The sequence below is a fragment of the Halichoerus grypus genome, chromosome 7 (assembly GCF_964656455.1).
Source record: "Halichoerus grypus chromosome 7, mHalGry1.hap1.1, whole genome shotgun sequence".
Lineage (NCBI taxonomy): Eukaryota > Metazoa > Chordata > Mammalia > Carnivora > Phocidae > Halichoerus > Halichoerus grypus.
Window position 1 is genome coordinate 76368135 of NC_135718.1, and position 16322 is coordinate 76384456.

Here is a 16322-nt window from a genome sequence, read left to right on the forward strand (position 1 = left end):
TCAAAATTTTTTCTCTTTTGTTTTCAGAAATTTAATCATGACATGCCATTAGTATGGATATCTTTGGATTTATCTCACTTAGAGTTCACTCAGATTCTTCAATGAGTATTTTTATGTCTTTTGCCAAATTTGGGAAGTTTTCAATCATTATTCCTTTAAATACTTCAAGTGCCATCATCTCTTCCCTTTTTGTTACTCTGATGATACTGATGATTAGTTTTATTTTTTTTTAATTTTATTTATTTATTTGAGACAGAGATAGAGAGAACATGAGCAGGGGGAGAGGGGCAGAGGGAGAGGAAGGGCGAGAAGCAGACTCCCCGTTAAGGAGGAAGCCCAGCGCAGGGCTCAATCCCAGGACCCTGGGATCATGACTTGAGCCAAAGGCAGACGCTTAACCAACTAAGCCACCCAGGTGCCCCAATACAGATGTTAGTTCTTTAGTTATTCCAAATACAGAGAGAATCCAGCCTCTTCTCATTACCTCCATATCACCCCAATTTTGACTAAATGACCATAATTGCCCTTCAGGAAAACTACTAGCGAACTCTCTTAAGTGCTTATGTTCTTTCCAATATTTTCTCTATAGAGGTGAGAAAGATCTTATGAACATAAATCAGACGTTGCTTGTTTACCAAAATACACTAGTAAGAATAAAAATAAAATCTTTAGTAAGATTTATGATATTCATCTTTTGGACCATAGCTGCCTGACATCATTTCCTGCCCCCACTTCCCATCAATCATTCCCCTTTGGCCACTGTGACTTTTTTTTGCTATTTCCCAAGAAACACCAAGCACATTCCTACTCATTGGCTTAGCAGTTGCTATTACCCCTGCTGAGAAGAGGCAGGATCCTCACAGCTCACACAATCATTTCATTCAAATTCTGCTCTAATGGTGATCTCTTTAAGGTTTCCCCTGACTACTCTTCTTGGAGTAGCACAATTTAACTCTGCTCCCATTTCTAGGATAATTTTTACCACTACAGAGCTTTAATACACCTAAGTATCTGATTTTAGTGCTACCTTTTTAATTTATATTTGACATATAACTGTATAAATTTACAGTGTACAACCTGTTAATTTGATACATTTATATGCCATGTAATTGCCACTGTACCAATAACTAGCACCCCTATTATGTTACATAGTTACCATTTCTTATTAGTGATTAGAATAATTAAGTTCTAGTGCCTCAGCAAGTTTGATTATTATAATACAATACTGTCTATATTCACTATATGCTATATTAGATCACTAGGGCTTATGTACTCATTACACTTTTATACCCTTAAACAACATCTCTCTTTTCCCACATCCCCCACCCCCTGGTAACACTACATTACTCATGTTTATAACAAGTTTGGCTTTTCTAGATTCCAGATACAAGTGACACCACATGGTATTTGCCTTTCTCTGTCAAACTTATCTCAGATAGCATAATGCACTCAAGGTTCATCCATTTCACAAGTGGCAGAATGTCCTCCTCTCTCATAGCTGAATAATATTCTATTATTTACACATACCTATTTTAATTACCTATTTATCCACTGACGGGCAGTTAGGTTGTTTCCATATCTGGCTATTGTGAATCACGCTGTGATAAACATCAGCATGCATATTCTCTCTTTGATAACCTGTTTTCATTTCCTTTGGGTGTCTTCCCAAGTGGAACTGCTGGATCATAGGATAATTTTATATTTTACTTTTTGAGGAATCTCTATACTGTTTTCCATAGTAGTTGAACAAATTTACATCACTGCCAACAGTGCACAAGGGCTCCTTTTTTTCCACATCCTTGCCAACACTTGTTATCTCTTGTCTTCTTGGTGCTAGCCATTCTAAATAGTGTGATGTGTGGTTTTGATTTGCATTTCCCTGTTTAGTAATGTTGACCATGTTTTCATATATTTGTTGGTCACTACTGCTACTTGTATAAACTCGACACTTATTTCTTTCACTACTATAGCATTTAGATAATAGCAACTACTCAAAAATTATTTGAGTCAAAAAATGAGCATATGAAAGAATGCCTGATGATGGCAGGAATGCAGAGCAATGGAGGTAAGGTAGGCAACTGAAAACTGCTTTGAGAAACAAAGGAATGAAGAAAAACAACAGTAAAGATGAGGTAGGCAAAGACTGGTCTGTTGACAGATTAAGAATGGTAAATACAAAGTGAATCAAAAAGAACATTTCTTTTAAGAGTGGTATCTGGAGATTTGGTTCAAAAACCAGTATTCCCAGTCACTTCCAAGGATTAAGACTTCTAAAGAGATATTCTTGAAAAAACATCTTAAAGTTGTCAACCTCTGGATTAATCGTGGGAAAATAATAAATCCCCTGACGTTCATCTGTGCAGTATCCATTAACTCACCTGGGAAGCTCTGGCTTGGGAATTCTTCCTCCAATATCCATGGCTCCTCTCCTTGCTCTAGCCTGAAGATCACCTCTGGTTTGGTAACACAATACCCTGTCAAAGCAAAACAATTTAGGATTCAGACCAGAAGGCCTAGCCTGCAGGGCCTCTGAAAGAGAAGCAAGCTTCCAGAGCTGCTCGATGAAGATGCTATTGAACATTTCACTGGAGAGGTAAACACAAATATCTTCCTGGTGCCCAAAAGAGATCAACACTGATTCCTGGTTCCAATATAAAAAATCATTAAACTCTACAGTGTCTACATGCTTCATAACTAAAAGAATTAAAACATGCTATTTAGAATTACAAAAAAACAGACCTTACCCAGTGAGACAAGGTTACTGTAGTTCTCCAGCATCACATCTCTATACAAGGACCTCTGAGCTGGGTCCAGGCGCTGCCACTCTTCCTGGGTGAAGCCCACAGTCACATCCTTAAATGATACTGATCCCTGGAATTTCTGTTCAATCTGAAATGTTCAGAATTGGGTGACATGGAAAAAGCTGTATGGGAACCAATCCTTACCATGATTACCAAAATAGTCTGCAGAACATTTGTTTGGTTTTACACTTTGAGGGAAGATGAGAAATCCTAACAGAAATATTATGCCAGGGGCGCCTGGGTGGCTCAGTCGTTAAGTGTCTGCCTTTGGCTCAGGTCATGATCCCAGGGTCCTGGGATTGAGCCCCACATCGGGCTCCCTGCTCAGTGGGAAGCCTGCTTCTCCCTCCCACTCCCCCTGCTTATGTTCTCTCTCTCGCTGTCTCTCTCTCTGTCAAATAAATAAATGAAATCTTTAAAAAAAAAAAATATTATGCCTTCATTGCCTTAAGGTATTATTCATGTAAAAAATTATCAAATCCCACAATGTATCTGGAACCATTCTAGTTCTTAGAAATGCTAAGATTAATAAGATTATTCTTGTAGTCAAGTAGCATACAATTTGGTAAGAAAACATGCAGTAGTATGTTATAATTGCTAAGGTGAAAGTACACAGCAGACAGACTAAAATAAATGAGGAACAAAATCAGTTCTATTTTGAGCTTCACTGAAGAAGAACAGCTGACTGAGAAATATAGTAATACCGTGCTCTTCATGAACATGGTGCCATGGTACAAGCAAAGGCAGGGCTCCTCCAACACATTTGGGAAATGAACAGAGGGCAAACAGTACAGAAAACATTGAAAATACAGCCTGGAGCTGTGATGACAGAAAGGGCCATGAAGAAAGAAAGTCATGGAATGGATTACAGAGTAATTTTAGACCAAGTCTCCAAAGTATGTGATCACTTTCAACCTTAAAGAATGTTTTTGAGTACTAAAGAAGTTTATATTTATGAATTATAGAAATAAACTATCGATATATTTTGTGACAAATTTTAATTTTTTCCCTCAATTTTAAAAAGTAAAAAGACAGCTTAATATTTTATTTCACTGCAATACACATTCTAGGTTCTAAGTCTTCAATTTAGAGACCATAACTAGAACGTGTAGAGAATGAGAAGGGAAGATTTTGGAACTGTTACACTTGAAATACCTGTAGAACACATAGAAGATACCAACTGGATTATTTGGGATATCATCTAGAGTGCATGCCTCTACTTTAGGGCTCACTGTTTCAAAGAAAGGGGAGCCAAGGAGATCTGAGTGTATATTAAAATTATGTGACCAGGTTTTTATTTATAGAACCAAGTCTCTCAAAAAGGTAAAGGGAAAGCTAACGGACAAAAACCACCACTTACATAAACTACTATAGCAAAAGCTGTAAAGCAAAGAGGGAATTGATAAAAGGAAAGAGAGTGATAGAACACGGTCACCAATTATTGGCAGAAAGAAGTCTCCTCAGGGTATATGTACAAACATCTGTATAAACACAAGTATCACAAAATAAACAAGGAAAAAATAAATTAGATACTGTATTTTAACAAGATATATCTTAAATATGAAACATAATACTGTAGGTCTAGAATGAAAATAAGGATTTGAGAAACAATAATTTGGTAGTGTCTGACGTCACCAACAATAAATCAGAAGGCTCTCAGAGAAGCAAGAGACTGAAAATAATCAAGAACGCAAGGTGAGGAAAAACCACTTTTTAACTGGATAACAGAGAAAGAAAAGGCCATGAAGGAATGCCTGAAGGTGGAAATAAAAATAAGAATAAATAGTTTTAAAAACTAAGAGATGATGATATGATCACCTGAGTATATACACAAAAGCATGATAAAACAAACAAACAAAAAACTCTTGGCAAACTAGAAAGGAATTTCCTCAGTGTGATAATGGATTTTAACATATACCTATGGCAAATATTACACTTAATGGTGAAATATAGAATGTGTTCGATTTAGGGGCGCCTGGGTGTCTCAGTTGGTTAAGCGTCTGACTCTTGATTTTGACTCATGTCACGATCTCAGGGTCGTGGGATCGAGCCCCGCATCAGGCTCCACGCTGAACCGCGAGTCGGCTGGAGATTCTCTTTCTCCCTTTCCCTCTTCCCCTCCCCTGCTCGCACATATGCGCTCTCTCTCTCTCTCTAAAAAAAAAAAAAAAAATTAAGGAAGGAAACATGGAGAAGAATTCTGACCTTCATGTATGAAAAAGTTAATCTTATTTTGACTCCTGGTTTTAGCTTGATATCCTTGAGACTTCTTCAGATAAACAATTTGTCATTGTCAACTCTGTGATTTTTGTAATTTTTGTTGAAGTATAAATATATACAAAAACAACACACAAGTATACTTTGGCGAAGAAATGGCTCAGTGTATTTTCACAGTGAACACACCCATAAAACCAGCATTCAGATCAAGAAATAAAACATGACCTGAAATTGAGAAGCTCCTTCATACCCCTACCTAGTATCTACCACCTCCCCTATCCTAACTCACATGATAACCACAATGACATACACACTTGGATGTCTAAAATGAAAAAGTCAGAAAATACCAAATAGAGATAGTGGCCAGAATATGAAGCACCTTGCCAGTGGGAGTGTAAGTAAGTATATATACTTTGGGAAAATAATAGGGAATTTCTAGGGCACCTGGGTGGCTCAGTCGGTTAAGCATCTGCCTTCGGCTCAGGTCATGATCTCAGGGTCTTGGGAATGAGTCCTGCATCGGGCTCCCTGCTCAGCGGGGAGTCTGCTTCTCCATTCTTCTCCCCTCTGCTCATGCTCATGCTCTTTCTCTCTCAAATAAATAAAATCTTAAAAAATAATAATAATAGGGAATTTCTACTAAAGCTATATGTATTAATTCCTCTCCTAGTTATATATCCAACGTGAATGAGTGTTTGTCAACCAAAGGGCCTATAGGAAATGTTCATAGCAGTTTTATTAGCCAAAACCTGGAGACAGTCCAAAAGCCCATCAACAGAATGGAAAAATAAAACTGTAGTACAGTTACATAATGGAATACATAATAGCAATAAAAAGAAAAACTGATACACTCAGCAAAATAGATGAATCTCACATATACTATACTGAGTGGAAGCCAGACATACAAGCAAAGCTAATCAATGATAATAGATTCAGAGTAAGATGAACTTGAAGTACCAGAGAACCTTTTGGGATACTGGGTGGTAATTACAAGGGGGCGGGGTGCCTGTGTGTGTGTGAGCATGTGCGCACACATATACACACACAAATAAAAATTCATCTAGCTTGACACTTAAGTTATATGCAGCTTACCTCAATGAACTGACAAAAAAAATACTTTTTGGAACTTACAATACACGCTAAGTTTCTGGCATAAAATTGATGATATACTGTTCATAAAACTAACAGACTAAAACAAAAGATTCTGAAATACCAGAGCATAAATCAAGGCATTTGTTTGGAAGTTTATCATTCTGACTTCTTTTCTAGCTTGGATAAAAAAGAAATGGACAATCAAAAGATCCTGATGATAAAACATTAGTCAACAAAGATATGTTAACAGAGAAATACAGACTCTATTATAAAAGTAATATCTTCATAATCAAAACTAGAAAGCAGCAATCTATCAAATTAGAAAAAAAAGAAAATAAATTTGACCAGCAGTGCAAAAAGTAAAGAAACCAAATGTATGACAAAAACTATAATAAAGTAGAACACACAAAATATTAATGATGTTATACTAGGATATACAGTAAACAAAACTGTAAAACAAAAATCCTAAACTATAAGACGGCATATGACTATGCTGAATTTCTTACTAATGATCGACATAACTGATTTGAAAACAAAACCTGTCACAGGTTATTTGCAAGATCAAGAAAATTTGAAAACAAAATAATGGGCAAATATCAAATACACTGTAAAAAAATATATATGCAAAATAGGGACACCTGGGTGGCTCAGTCACTTAAGCGTCTACCTTGGGCTCAGATCATGATTTCAGGGTCCTGGAATCCAGCCCCATGTAGGGCTCCCTGCTCATCAGGGAGTCTGGTTCTCCTTCACTCTCTGCCTCTCCCCCTGCCCATGCTCTCTCTCTCTCGCAAATGAATAAATAAAAAATCTTTTAAAAAATATATAAGCAAAATAAAAGGTGGTCTGGCTTAACTCACAGCAGATAAGGTAACGCTGAGAGCTAAAAGAATGAAATGAGCAAAGATGATTCTTCAAGAAGAGAAATAATCCATTTATCTTTTCTGGTACCAAATACCAGAAAAGCCAATCACTTAAAGAAAACACAACTATAAATACAAGGATACTTTAAGACACAGTCACGTGTACCTATGAAAATATAGGAGATACACTCACATCTCCATGAAATGTATTTTGTTTTCCTAAAGAGAATATTGTATGAAATCCCAAAAGAAACAAATGCTTTGGGTCGAAGCATTAAGGAACTACCAAAATAGACTTAGAAAAAGGTAGAAAATCAGTGCAAAGACCAATAACCTGAAATAGTATTTAAAAATATTTAAAAATCGATTGAAGATCTTGAAGATCTACCACGGAAAAAAACCATTTCAGATGTTTTCAGGATTAAAAGTCTAGCCAACATTAAGTAACAACCCATGTAATTTATTTACTTTTTTATTAAAAGATTTTATTTATTTGAGAGAGTGAGCAAGCGCACACACATGGGGGGAGGGGCAGAGGGAGAAGTAGACTCCCCACTGAGAAGGGAACCTGATGCGGGACTCGATCCCAGGACCTGAGCTGAAGGCATACACTTAACCGATTGAGCCACTGAGGTGCCCCAACAACCCCTGTAATTTAAACATCCCATATCATAAAAAAAAAATTTGTGAACTGTTACAAACTTAGTAACAAAATATTGTTCAAAAATAGTTCCTATTTAATTTTGATACAAATATTCTAAATAAAACACTGGCAAACTCAATTCACAACAGTCTATTAAGAGTAATTCAGAAAGTGGGGGCGCCTGGTGGCTCTGTCGTTAAGTGTCTGTCTTTGACTCAGGTCATGATCCCAGGGTCCTGGGATCGAGCCCCTGCATCAGGCTCCCTGCTCAGCAGGAGGCCTGCTTCTCCCTCTCCTGCTCCCCCTGCTTGTGTTCCCTCTCTCACTGTCTCTCTCTGTCAAATAAATAAATAAAATCTTAAAAAAAAAAAAAGAGTAATTCAGAAAGCAAAAAAGAAAGCAATTCAGCATGTCCATCCAGAACACTCCAGGTTCCAAACAGATTCAGAAAAGATTATTTTGTTTACAGTATATACTCCAAACACTTAAAACAGTCCATGAAAGGTGTTCAAAAATTATTTGCCAAATGAATGGCCTAGTATATTTTTTCCAAAAATTCAAGCTTAAGACACAGGGAGCTCCAAACATTGGAATTATCTGGCAGATTTACCAACTATGTTAAAATGATACAGAAAAAGACTTGTTGAATCACCATGTTGTACACCTGAAAGTAACGTAATATTGTGTGTCAACTATAATTTAAAAAAAAAAAAAATGGTAAAGGGAAAAAGATGGCCAGATCGAGAGTTTCAACAAGAGAACTAAAAATTAAGAGAAAGACTGAATATAAATGGCAAACCTTAAAAGCAGCCAGAGAGAAATGAAACATTACGTTCAAAGGAGAAAACGCACTCCCAAACTGCAATATATATATATACTTTTCAGATTCACACAGACCTTCTGTTCTTAAATTGACCACAGTCTGGGACACAAAGCAGATTTCAACAACTTCAAAGATCTGATATCATACAGAGAACATTCTTTTTGCAGTGTTTAACATAACAATCAGTTAAGAAAAAGATTAACTAGAAAATTTCACAATGTTTACAGATTAAAAGATGTATTTCTTGTTATATTTAAGAGATATATTTCTAAATAGAGATTAGAGAATTTTTTTTTAAATTTATTTATTATTTGAGAGAGAGTGTGCCCACATGCCTGCAAGTGGGGTGGGGAAGGGCAGAGGGAGAGAGAGACTCTCAAGCCGACTCCCCGCTGAGCATGGAGCCCAACACGCAGCTCATTCCCACGACCCTGAGACCATGACCTGAGCCGAGACCAAGAGTTGGACGCTTAACCGACTGAGCCACCCACATACCCCTAGATTAGAGAATTTTTTAAGTGAATTATCAAAAATGACATGCCAAAACCTGTGAGACACAACTAAGAAGTTATGCTTAGAAAAAAACAAATCCTTAATAGTATGTTTTAGAAAAGAGTTTAAAAAAATTAGTTAAGTATCTACATTTTTTTAAAGCAAAAGAGCAAGTTACAGCTAATATATGCACAAAGACATGTTACAGATCAGATATCAATCTCAAGGTTGTGAGTTCGAGCCCCATGTTGGGCTCAGAGCTTCCTTAACGAGAGAGAGACAGAAAGAGAGAAAGAAAGAAATCTTCCCATGAAGGAAACTCCAGGCACAGACGGCCTCACATATGAATGAATACCTAAGAAGTAGCAACAAAATAAAACAAAATCCGACTTCTGGTTTCAGCTCAGATCATGATCTCAGCATGGTGGGATCAGGTCCATGATGGGCTCTGTGCTCAGTGGGTCTGCTTGAGATTCTCTCCCTCCTTCTGCCCCTTCTCGTGTTCTCTCTCTCTCTCTGTCTCTCAGATAAATAAAATAAATCTTTAAAAAAAGAAAAAAAGTGAACACCAGAGACATTGCGCAAGTGGCCGGCACCACGAAGATCTGGACTTCAGAGCGCATCTTTGACCACCCACTGGAAACTGTTACAACAGCTGTAATGCAGAAATCCCCAAACTCTATGGACCCAAGTGCGGTTGGAGGTGATGTACTGGACAGTCACACAGATCGCTCTGGAAGGCTGCACAGCCAAAGACTTCTCAGCACAGAGTGGGGACTGCCTTCCATTGTGAAATCTCATAATGCAGCAAGAACTAAAACACTTGTGCAAGAACATTTTGTAGTTGATCCTGCAGAGAAAACGATGGAACTTAAATCTACTAATATTTCACTTACAAATATGGCTTCAATAGTTTGTATACAAACCACACCCTCTGGACCTAGAAAAATCCGTTTTGACTCAAGAAGCCATAATCCCTGGGAAAGGAGTCAGTCTCAGCAGTTACCCTGAAGGACCAACGGCAAGTATGGTATCTTCAAATGCCAACAAAGGTCGAGAAACAAGAGAATGGGTAACACATCAATTAAATGCTGAGATTGAAGACTTGGCAGCTTCGGTGAGAGGGAGCACAAAGACATCGACGGCGGTGGCAGGGTTTGTAAGAGAGATGAGGATGAAAGCTGGTATATGACACACCCGCTCCCCACATCTCTGCAAGCTGGCAATATACTTGTTATTTAAAAAACAAAAATATATTTTAGGTAGGATTTTTTTTAATAAGCTGAAGGAAAGCTATAAGACTTTTGATCAAAACAAAGAGGTGTAGGGTTTCTAAATAAAAGGGATCATCCAAAAGTATTGTTTGAAATAACCATCTAATTTCTGAGGATTCTAGTATTTATGTGAAAATTTAACAATTTCTGAAAGGTACTTGGAAAATCATATTGGCATATTAAATCTCCTTTAAGGTAGAATTATAAAGCTTTTCATGCATTAGAACTCTACCTGGCTTTGGACTAACCCCAGAACAAAGCTGAGCCACCTAAATACATATAATTACCCTGATACAGTAAACCTCAAGAGCTTGCATTAAGGAATGCTTTTTAAAAGAAGAAATTATACGGGCACCTGGTGGCTCAGCTGGGTAGACATCTGCCTTTGGCTAAGGTCATGATCTCAGGGTCCTGGGATCAAGCCCCATCTAAGGTTCCGGGCTTAGCAGGGAGTCTGCTTCTCCCTCTGCCTCTGCCCTTCCCCCCTGCTTCTGTGAACACTCGCTCGTACTCGCTCTCTCTCAAATAAGTAAAATCTAGGGCGCCTGGGTGACTCAGGTGGTTGGGCGTCTGCCTTTGGCTCAGGTCATGATCCCGGGATCCTGGGATCGAGTCCCGCGTTGGCTGCCCCTGCTATGTGGGGAGTCTGCTTCTCCCTCTCCCTGCCGCTCCCCCTGCCTGTGTTCTCTCTGTGTCAAATGAATAAATAAAATCTTAAAAAAAAAAGTAAAATCTTAAAAAAAGAAAAAATTATATACTTTTAAAAGACATTAATTTGTATAAAATAACTTGCTCTGCTATAAACCACCATTAAGTGTTTTGTTTGGTACTTAAATGACATTTTTGGAATGAAAATTATCACTAAAGTAATACATAACTCCAACAACAACAAAAAAGGATTTTATTGTATTAAAGAGTACTGTATTAACTTGCTACAGTTTTGTAACTTAGGAAAGGTATTACCTTCCTTGGATTTGTACTTTAGGACAATATGCTGTAACGTTTGCTTATGATGTTCCCTGAAAAAAATAAAGTCAACCCAGAATTTTGCAGCACTCCAAATGTAGAGAGAACAGCTGTTCACATCTTTTAGCATTTCACATTTGACTAACTTATAAATTGCCAGGTGTTAAAACCATGGTTCTGTAATTGCTAAAGCATGACATGTCAGGAGATAATTACTTTTTGAAGTAATTGTGACCACAAACCATCTTTTTTACATGAAGAGCTGAATGTTATTTGGAATTACTCAAATGATGTCTTTCTGAAGCATAAATCCCAGGTACTTAGTGTTTTTAATACTATGGTGCAACTGCAGGGAGTGGGGGTGGTGGGGAAGAAAAAAGTGATAATGAGAAAAAAAGCACTGATCTAAACTAAGCACTACATGAATTGCTTTGGAGCTTTTATTTATGGGAAATCCTTATTTTGGATGCCAAGGGGCAGCTGCAACATAAAAAACAATCCAGTAAATGTATTTTATTTCAAATTTTGTAGCAAGCAATTATCAACCAGTAAATACCCTTGATACTTGCAATTGTTACATACAGAGTATTTAGTTAGAAGATAATTAGCTCTTGCCTGGATTCTGTAATGCTTAATGTGATAAACTCATAAGGTCTCCTGTAAAACAAACCAGTTAATTTAGGCACATAACTACAGAAAAAGTATACCAAACTATTTAAAAATTAGTGTTTTTCTACTTAAAATATTGTTTAGCTTAAGACTTCTTAGGACATTGGTAAAATCAAGTTAAATCCATGAGTTTTTTTTTTTTTTTTAAGATTTACCTATTTATTTTAGAGAGGGAGAGAGAGAGAGAGCACACAAGCAGGAGGGGCACAGGGAGAGGGAGAGAAAATCTCAAGCGGACTGCGCTAAGCACAGAGCCCAATGTGAGGCTCGATCTCACCACCCCAAGTCCATGACTTGAGCTGAAACCAAGAGTCAGACGCCTAACCAGCTGTACCACCTAGGCACCCTCCAATAAGGTTTTTGATTACTTTTTGCAACTGAAGATGGTTTTTACAATTGAAATAATATTTCAGCTAAAGAAAACATTGCTAAACATTGATATTTGATAAAAAGTTGCATTCTATAATTTCTGTAAATTATACTTGTTCTGAAAAAGGTGCAATGCCCTAATGGTAAAAAAATTACTAAACAAACAAAAGTAAATAACAAGTCCATTAAAGTAGACATAAATGTGAAAGCCAAAACAATACACATTTAAAAATAACAGAGGAGATTATCTATGTGACCTTAGAATAGGAAAATTAATTTTAAAGAGGACACAAATGACAGCAACATTAACAAATTTAATAAACTAATCCAAGGATCTGGAAAGTTTTCCTTGTAAAGAGCCAGAAAACAAATATTTTAAGTCTTGAGGGCCAGATGGTCTCCATCATTTCACTCTCAACTCCACCCTTGAAGCCACAGATCATACACAAATGAATAGGTAGGTAATAGGTAATAGGTAGGGATTTGTGAGAGGAGCACAAAGGAGGCTTTAGAAGTCCTGCCAGTGTTTGTTCTGACCTATGTATTAGTTATGTGGGCATTAGATTTGTAATAATTCACTGAACTCTAGACTTAAAATGTGTGGATTTTTTAACACATCTGCTATACATATAAAAATAAGATTTACTAAAAAATAAAGCACATTTTAGGTTAGTGATCAAAGAAGTCATCAGAAAGGAAGCTGAAACCTGTGCAGGAAAAAAAGCTCCACATATTGATACTTAGATTTTGCAGCTAAAGTAGTAGTAGAGAGAAATTATATCCTTATATGGGCATAATAGAAAGCTTTACAATAAACTCATCTTCAACAAAAAGTTACAAAAAATAGCCTATAACCAAAGATAGCTGAAGGAAGGAATAAAGGTAAAAGCAGAAGCTAATTAAAACAACAGTGAAGGGGTGCCTGGGTGCTACAGTCGGTTAAGTATATGACTCTTGATTTTGGCTCAGGTCATGATCTCACAGTTGTGAGATCGATCCCCACATCGGGCTCCACACTCAGCGTGGAATCTGCTTAAGACATTCTCTCCCTCTCCCTCTGTCCCCATCCCTGCGCTCACGCATGCGCATGCTCCCTCTCTCAAATAAATAAATCTTTTTTAAAAAACACAGTGAAAATCAATAAAACCAAAAGCTTGTTCCATGAAGAATAAAGTATTATCTGTGATAAACATTAGTCCAAAAAAATCAGAAAAACCATTAGGAATAAAAAGGAACAAATGAGGGGCGCCTGGATGGCTCAGTTGTTGAGCGTCTGCCTTCAGCTCAGGTCATGATCCCAGGGTCCTGGGATCGAGCCCCGCATCAGGCTCCCTGCTCGGCAGGAAGCCTGCTTCTCCCTCTCCCTCTCCCCCTGCTTGTGTTCCCTCTCTTGCTGTCTCTGTCAAATAAATAAAATAAAATCTTTAAAAAAAAGGAACAAATTAAACATCTTTATTTTTTCCCCAAATTTTTATTTAAATTCTAGTTAGTTAACATACAGTGCAATATTGGTTTCAGGAATAGAATTTAATGATTCATCACTTGCATACAACACCCAGTGCTCATCACAAGTGCCCTCTTTAATACCATCACCCGTATAGTCCATCCCCACCCACCTCCCTCCATCAACCCTCAGTTTGTTCTGTCTTTAAGAGTCTCTTATGGCGGGTGCCTGGGTGGCTCAGTTGGTTAAGCAACTGCCTTCAGCTCAGGTCATGATCCTGGAGTCCCGGGATCGAGTCCCACATCAAGCTCCCTGCTCAGCAGGGAGTCTGCTTCTCCCTCTGACCCTCCCCCCTCTCATGTACTCTCTCTCTCCTCTCATCCTCTCTCTCAAATAAATAAATAAAATCTTTAAAAAAAAAAAAAAAAAAAAGAGTCTCTTATGGCTTGTTTCCCTCTCTTTCCCCCCCTCCCATACATTCATCTGTTTTGTTTCTTAAATTCCACATACGAGCAAAATAAAATTAAATATTTTTAAAATGATTAAGAATACTATAGAGAAATTTATGGAAAAAAATACTGACAGACAGAATTACAGTGATCACCAAAAGAGTAACACTTTTTGACCAAGTGGGACTTGTTTTAGAACACAAAGATTAGTTATTAAGAAATGTGGAAATGTAATTCAATAGATCTAAAAAGAAAAATATCATTATTCCCGTAAAATGTTAAGAAAGCATTTGGAAAAATTAAACTCTAATTTTCAATAAAATAAGACTCAAAGGATACTTTGTGAACATGACAAAATCTACCTCAGTCCAAAACCAGCAGCATGCATAGCATTCCCATTCACACGTATTGTGTTAGTCCTTTCATTGTGCTGCTTATTTTTTAGATGGACAAATACAAAATCAGATCCTTTTCATCACATTATACTAAAAAAATTCTGGATTAAGGTACTAAATTTTAAAGAAAAGTCTTATTAGAAAAAAGACAGGATATAGAAAAATTTCATTAGGCCCATGGGGTCAGAAAAACAAGAATAAAAAAACAAGACATAAGAGGGTTGTATCACAATGTAAAACTTTCAGAAAGGATATTATTATGACAAAGCATATGAAGAGAAAATAATTAGTAATTATAACAAAAGATTAGCATTTAAAATACATAGGGAATTCTTAAACTCAGGCTGAAACAACTTAAAAAGCCATAGGTTTATGAAAGTTGCACAAACTCAATAATCAGAAAAGTAGAAATTAAACAGTGATGTTTTACACTCTTTAGTATAAAAATAATTTTTATGTCTGGAGAGAAGGGAGGAAGTCATCTTCTAATGAATAAGTTTACCTAGAAAAATTAGAAATCCTCATATCCCGTAACTCAAAAATACTAATCATTGGACTTCAGAGCAATAATTCTTAAATTTGATGTGTATCAGCATCATATGGGCACCTTGTTAAAAATATGGATTGCTGGGCCTTGCCCCCCAAATTTCTGTTCCAATACGTTTGGGAGGGTACATAAAAATCTGCATTTCAGACGAGTTTCGAGGTGATGCTGCCATTTCTGGCCAAAGAACCTAACTTTGAGAAGCACTGCTCCAGAGTTTGGAGATAGACTTGCATCTATGCAGAGAGAACACGGATATTCATAGCAGTATTTACAGTAATGAAAAGTGGAAATTACCTAAATGCCTACCAACAAAATATAGTATTTAGAATATAGTGCACCCATACAGTGGGAAAAATCGAGCATTACAAGGGATAAACTACATATGGATCACTCTCAAATTACTGGTGAACTGAGGGGAAAAATGTCCATCATATATACATGAAGATAATTTATACATTTTTAGAAGTACTCAAAACAATGAACAGTATTGTTCAACTCTCTACTCTCTCAACTCTCATATTTTTTCAGTGTTCATGTTAAAAAAAAAAAAGACAAAGGATGAAAAATTGGAATTGAACTATAGGGCACAATGAGGAAGACTCCAAGAAAGAGCTATCAGAAGACTGGTATCAGAAGAGGACAAAGAAGACGTGCACCATCAGTTGCCAGAATAATGTAGCAGTTCTTCAAGGAAAGCAATTACAATTAAATCATTGGCCACCTTTACCTAGATAGATCCCAAAAAGCAGAGAGGAAAGACCAGGACAGAATTCCATGGGATGAATTTGAATGGGAAGCTCAGACACATTTACCAGAGAATGTAACTCTGAACCATCTGCTGTGCAACTTATATACCCAACCTGGCTAAAGTCATTACGGAGAGTTTTTGTAACAGGCCTGCAGGCCATTCATTCTCCTAAACATACCAGCTTTCATAGCAGGATCAAACAAGACCTGTAAAATTAACTACTAAAATAACAAGACAAGTAAAATTAACTACTTGAACTATCTCTTGACCCTATTACTCTCAGTGAGGGACGGTTTTAAGCACTCATTTCAGGGCTGTCACTGGAAGGTTATCCACTATGTGTCCCTATATTAAGACCAAAAGAGATATCTTCCAAGAAGTCCTTGTGTTTAAAAAAAAATTCTGTTGTATCCAAAATACAGTGTCTTCCTTTTTCCGTGGCTATCAGAAACATCAGAGATGTATTTGTGAATCAACTTAGAAACTCTAAGATATATAATGATCAGTACGTATCTACAAGCCAACTTGGC

The 16322-nt window shown here is 37.0% G+C and overlaps 1 protein-coding gene and 1 pseudogene across 1 annotated transcript in view; one reads left to right on the forward strand and one right to left on the reverse strand.

The window, feature by feature from the left end:
• The window catches only part of LOC118519392 (uncharacterized), a 52893-nt gene that overhangs the window by 35085 nt on the left and 1486 nt on the right, over window positions 1-16322 (reverse strand). The window contains 2 exon segments of the mRNA XM_078077767.1: window positions 2379-2474; window positions 2745-2889. Coding sequence (XP_077933893.1) covers window positions 2379-2474; window positions 2745-2889 — 241 coding nt within the window.
• On the forward strand, window positions 3572-10123 carry LOC118519160 (PRELI domain containing protein 3B pseudogene; annotated as a pseudogene).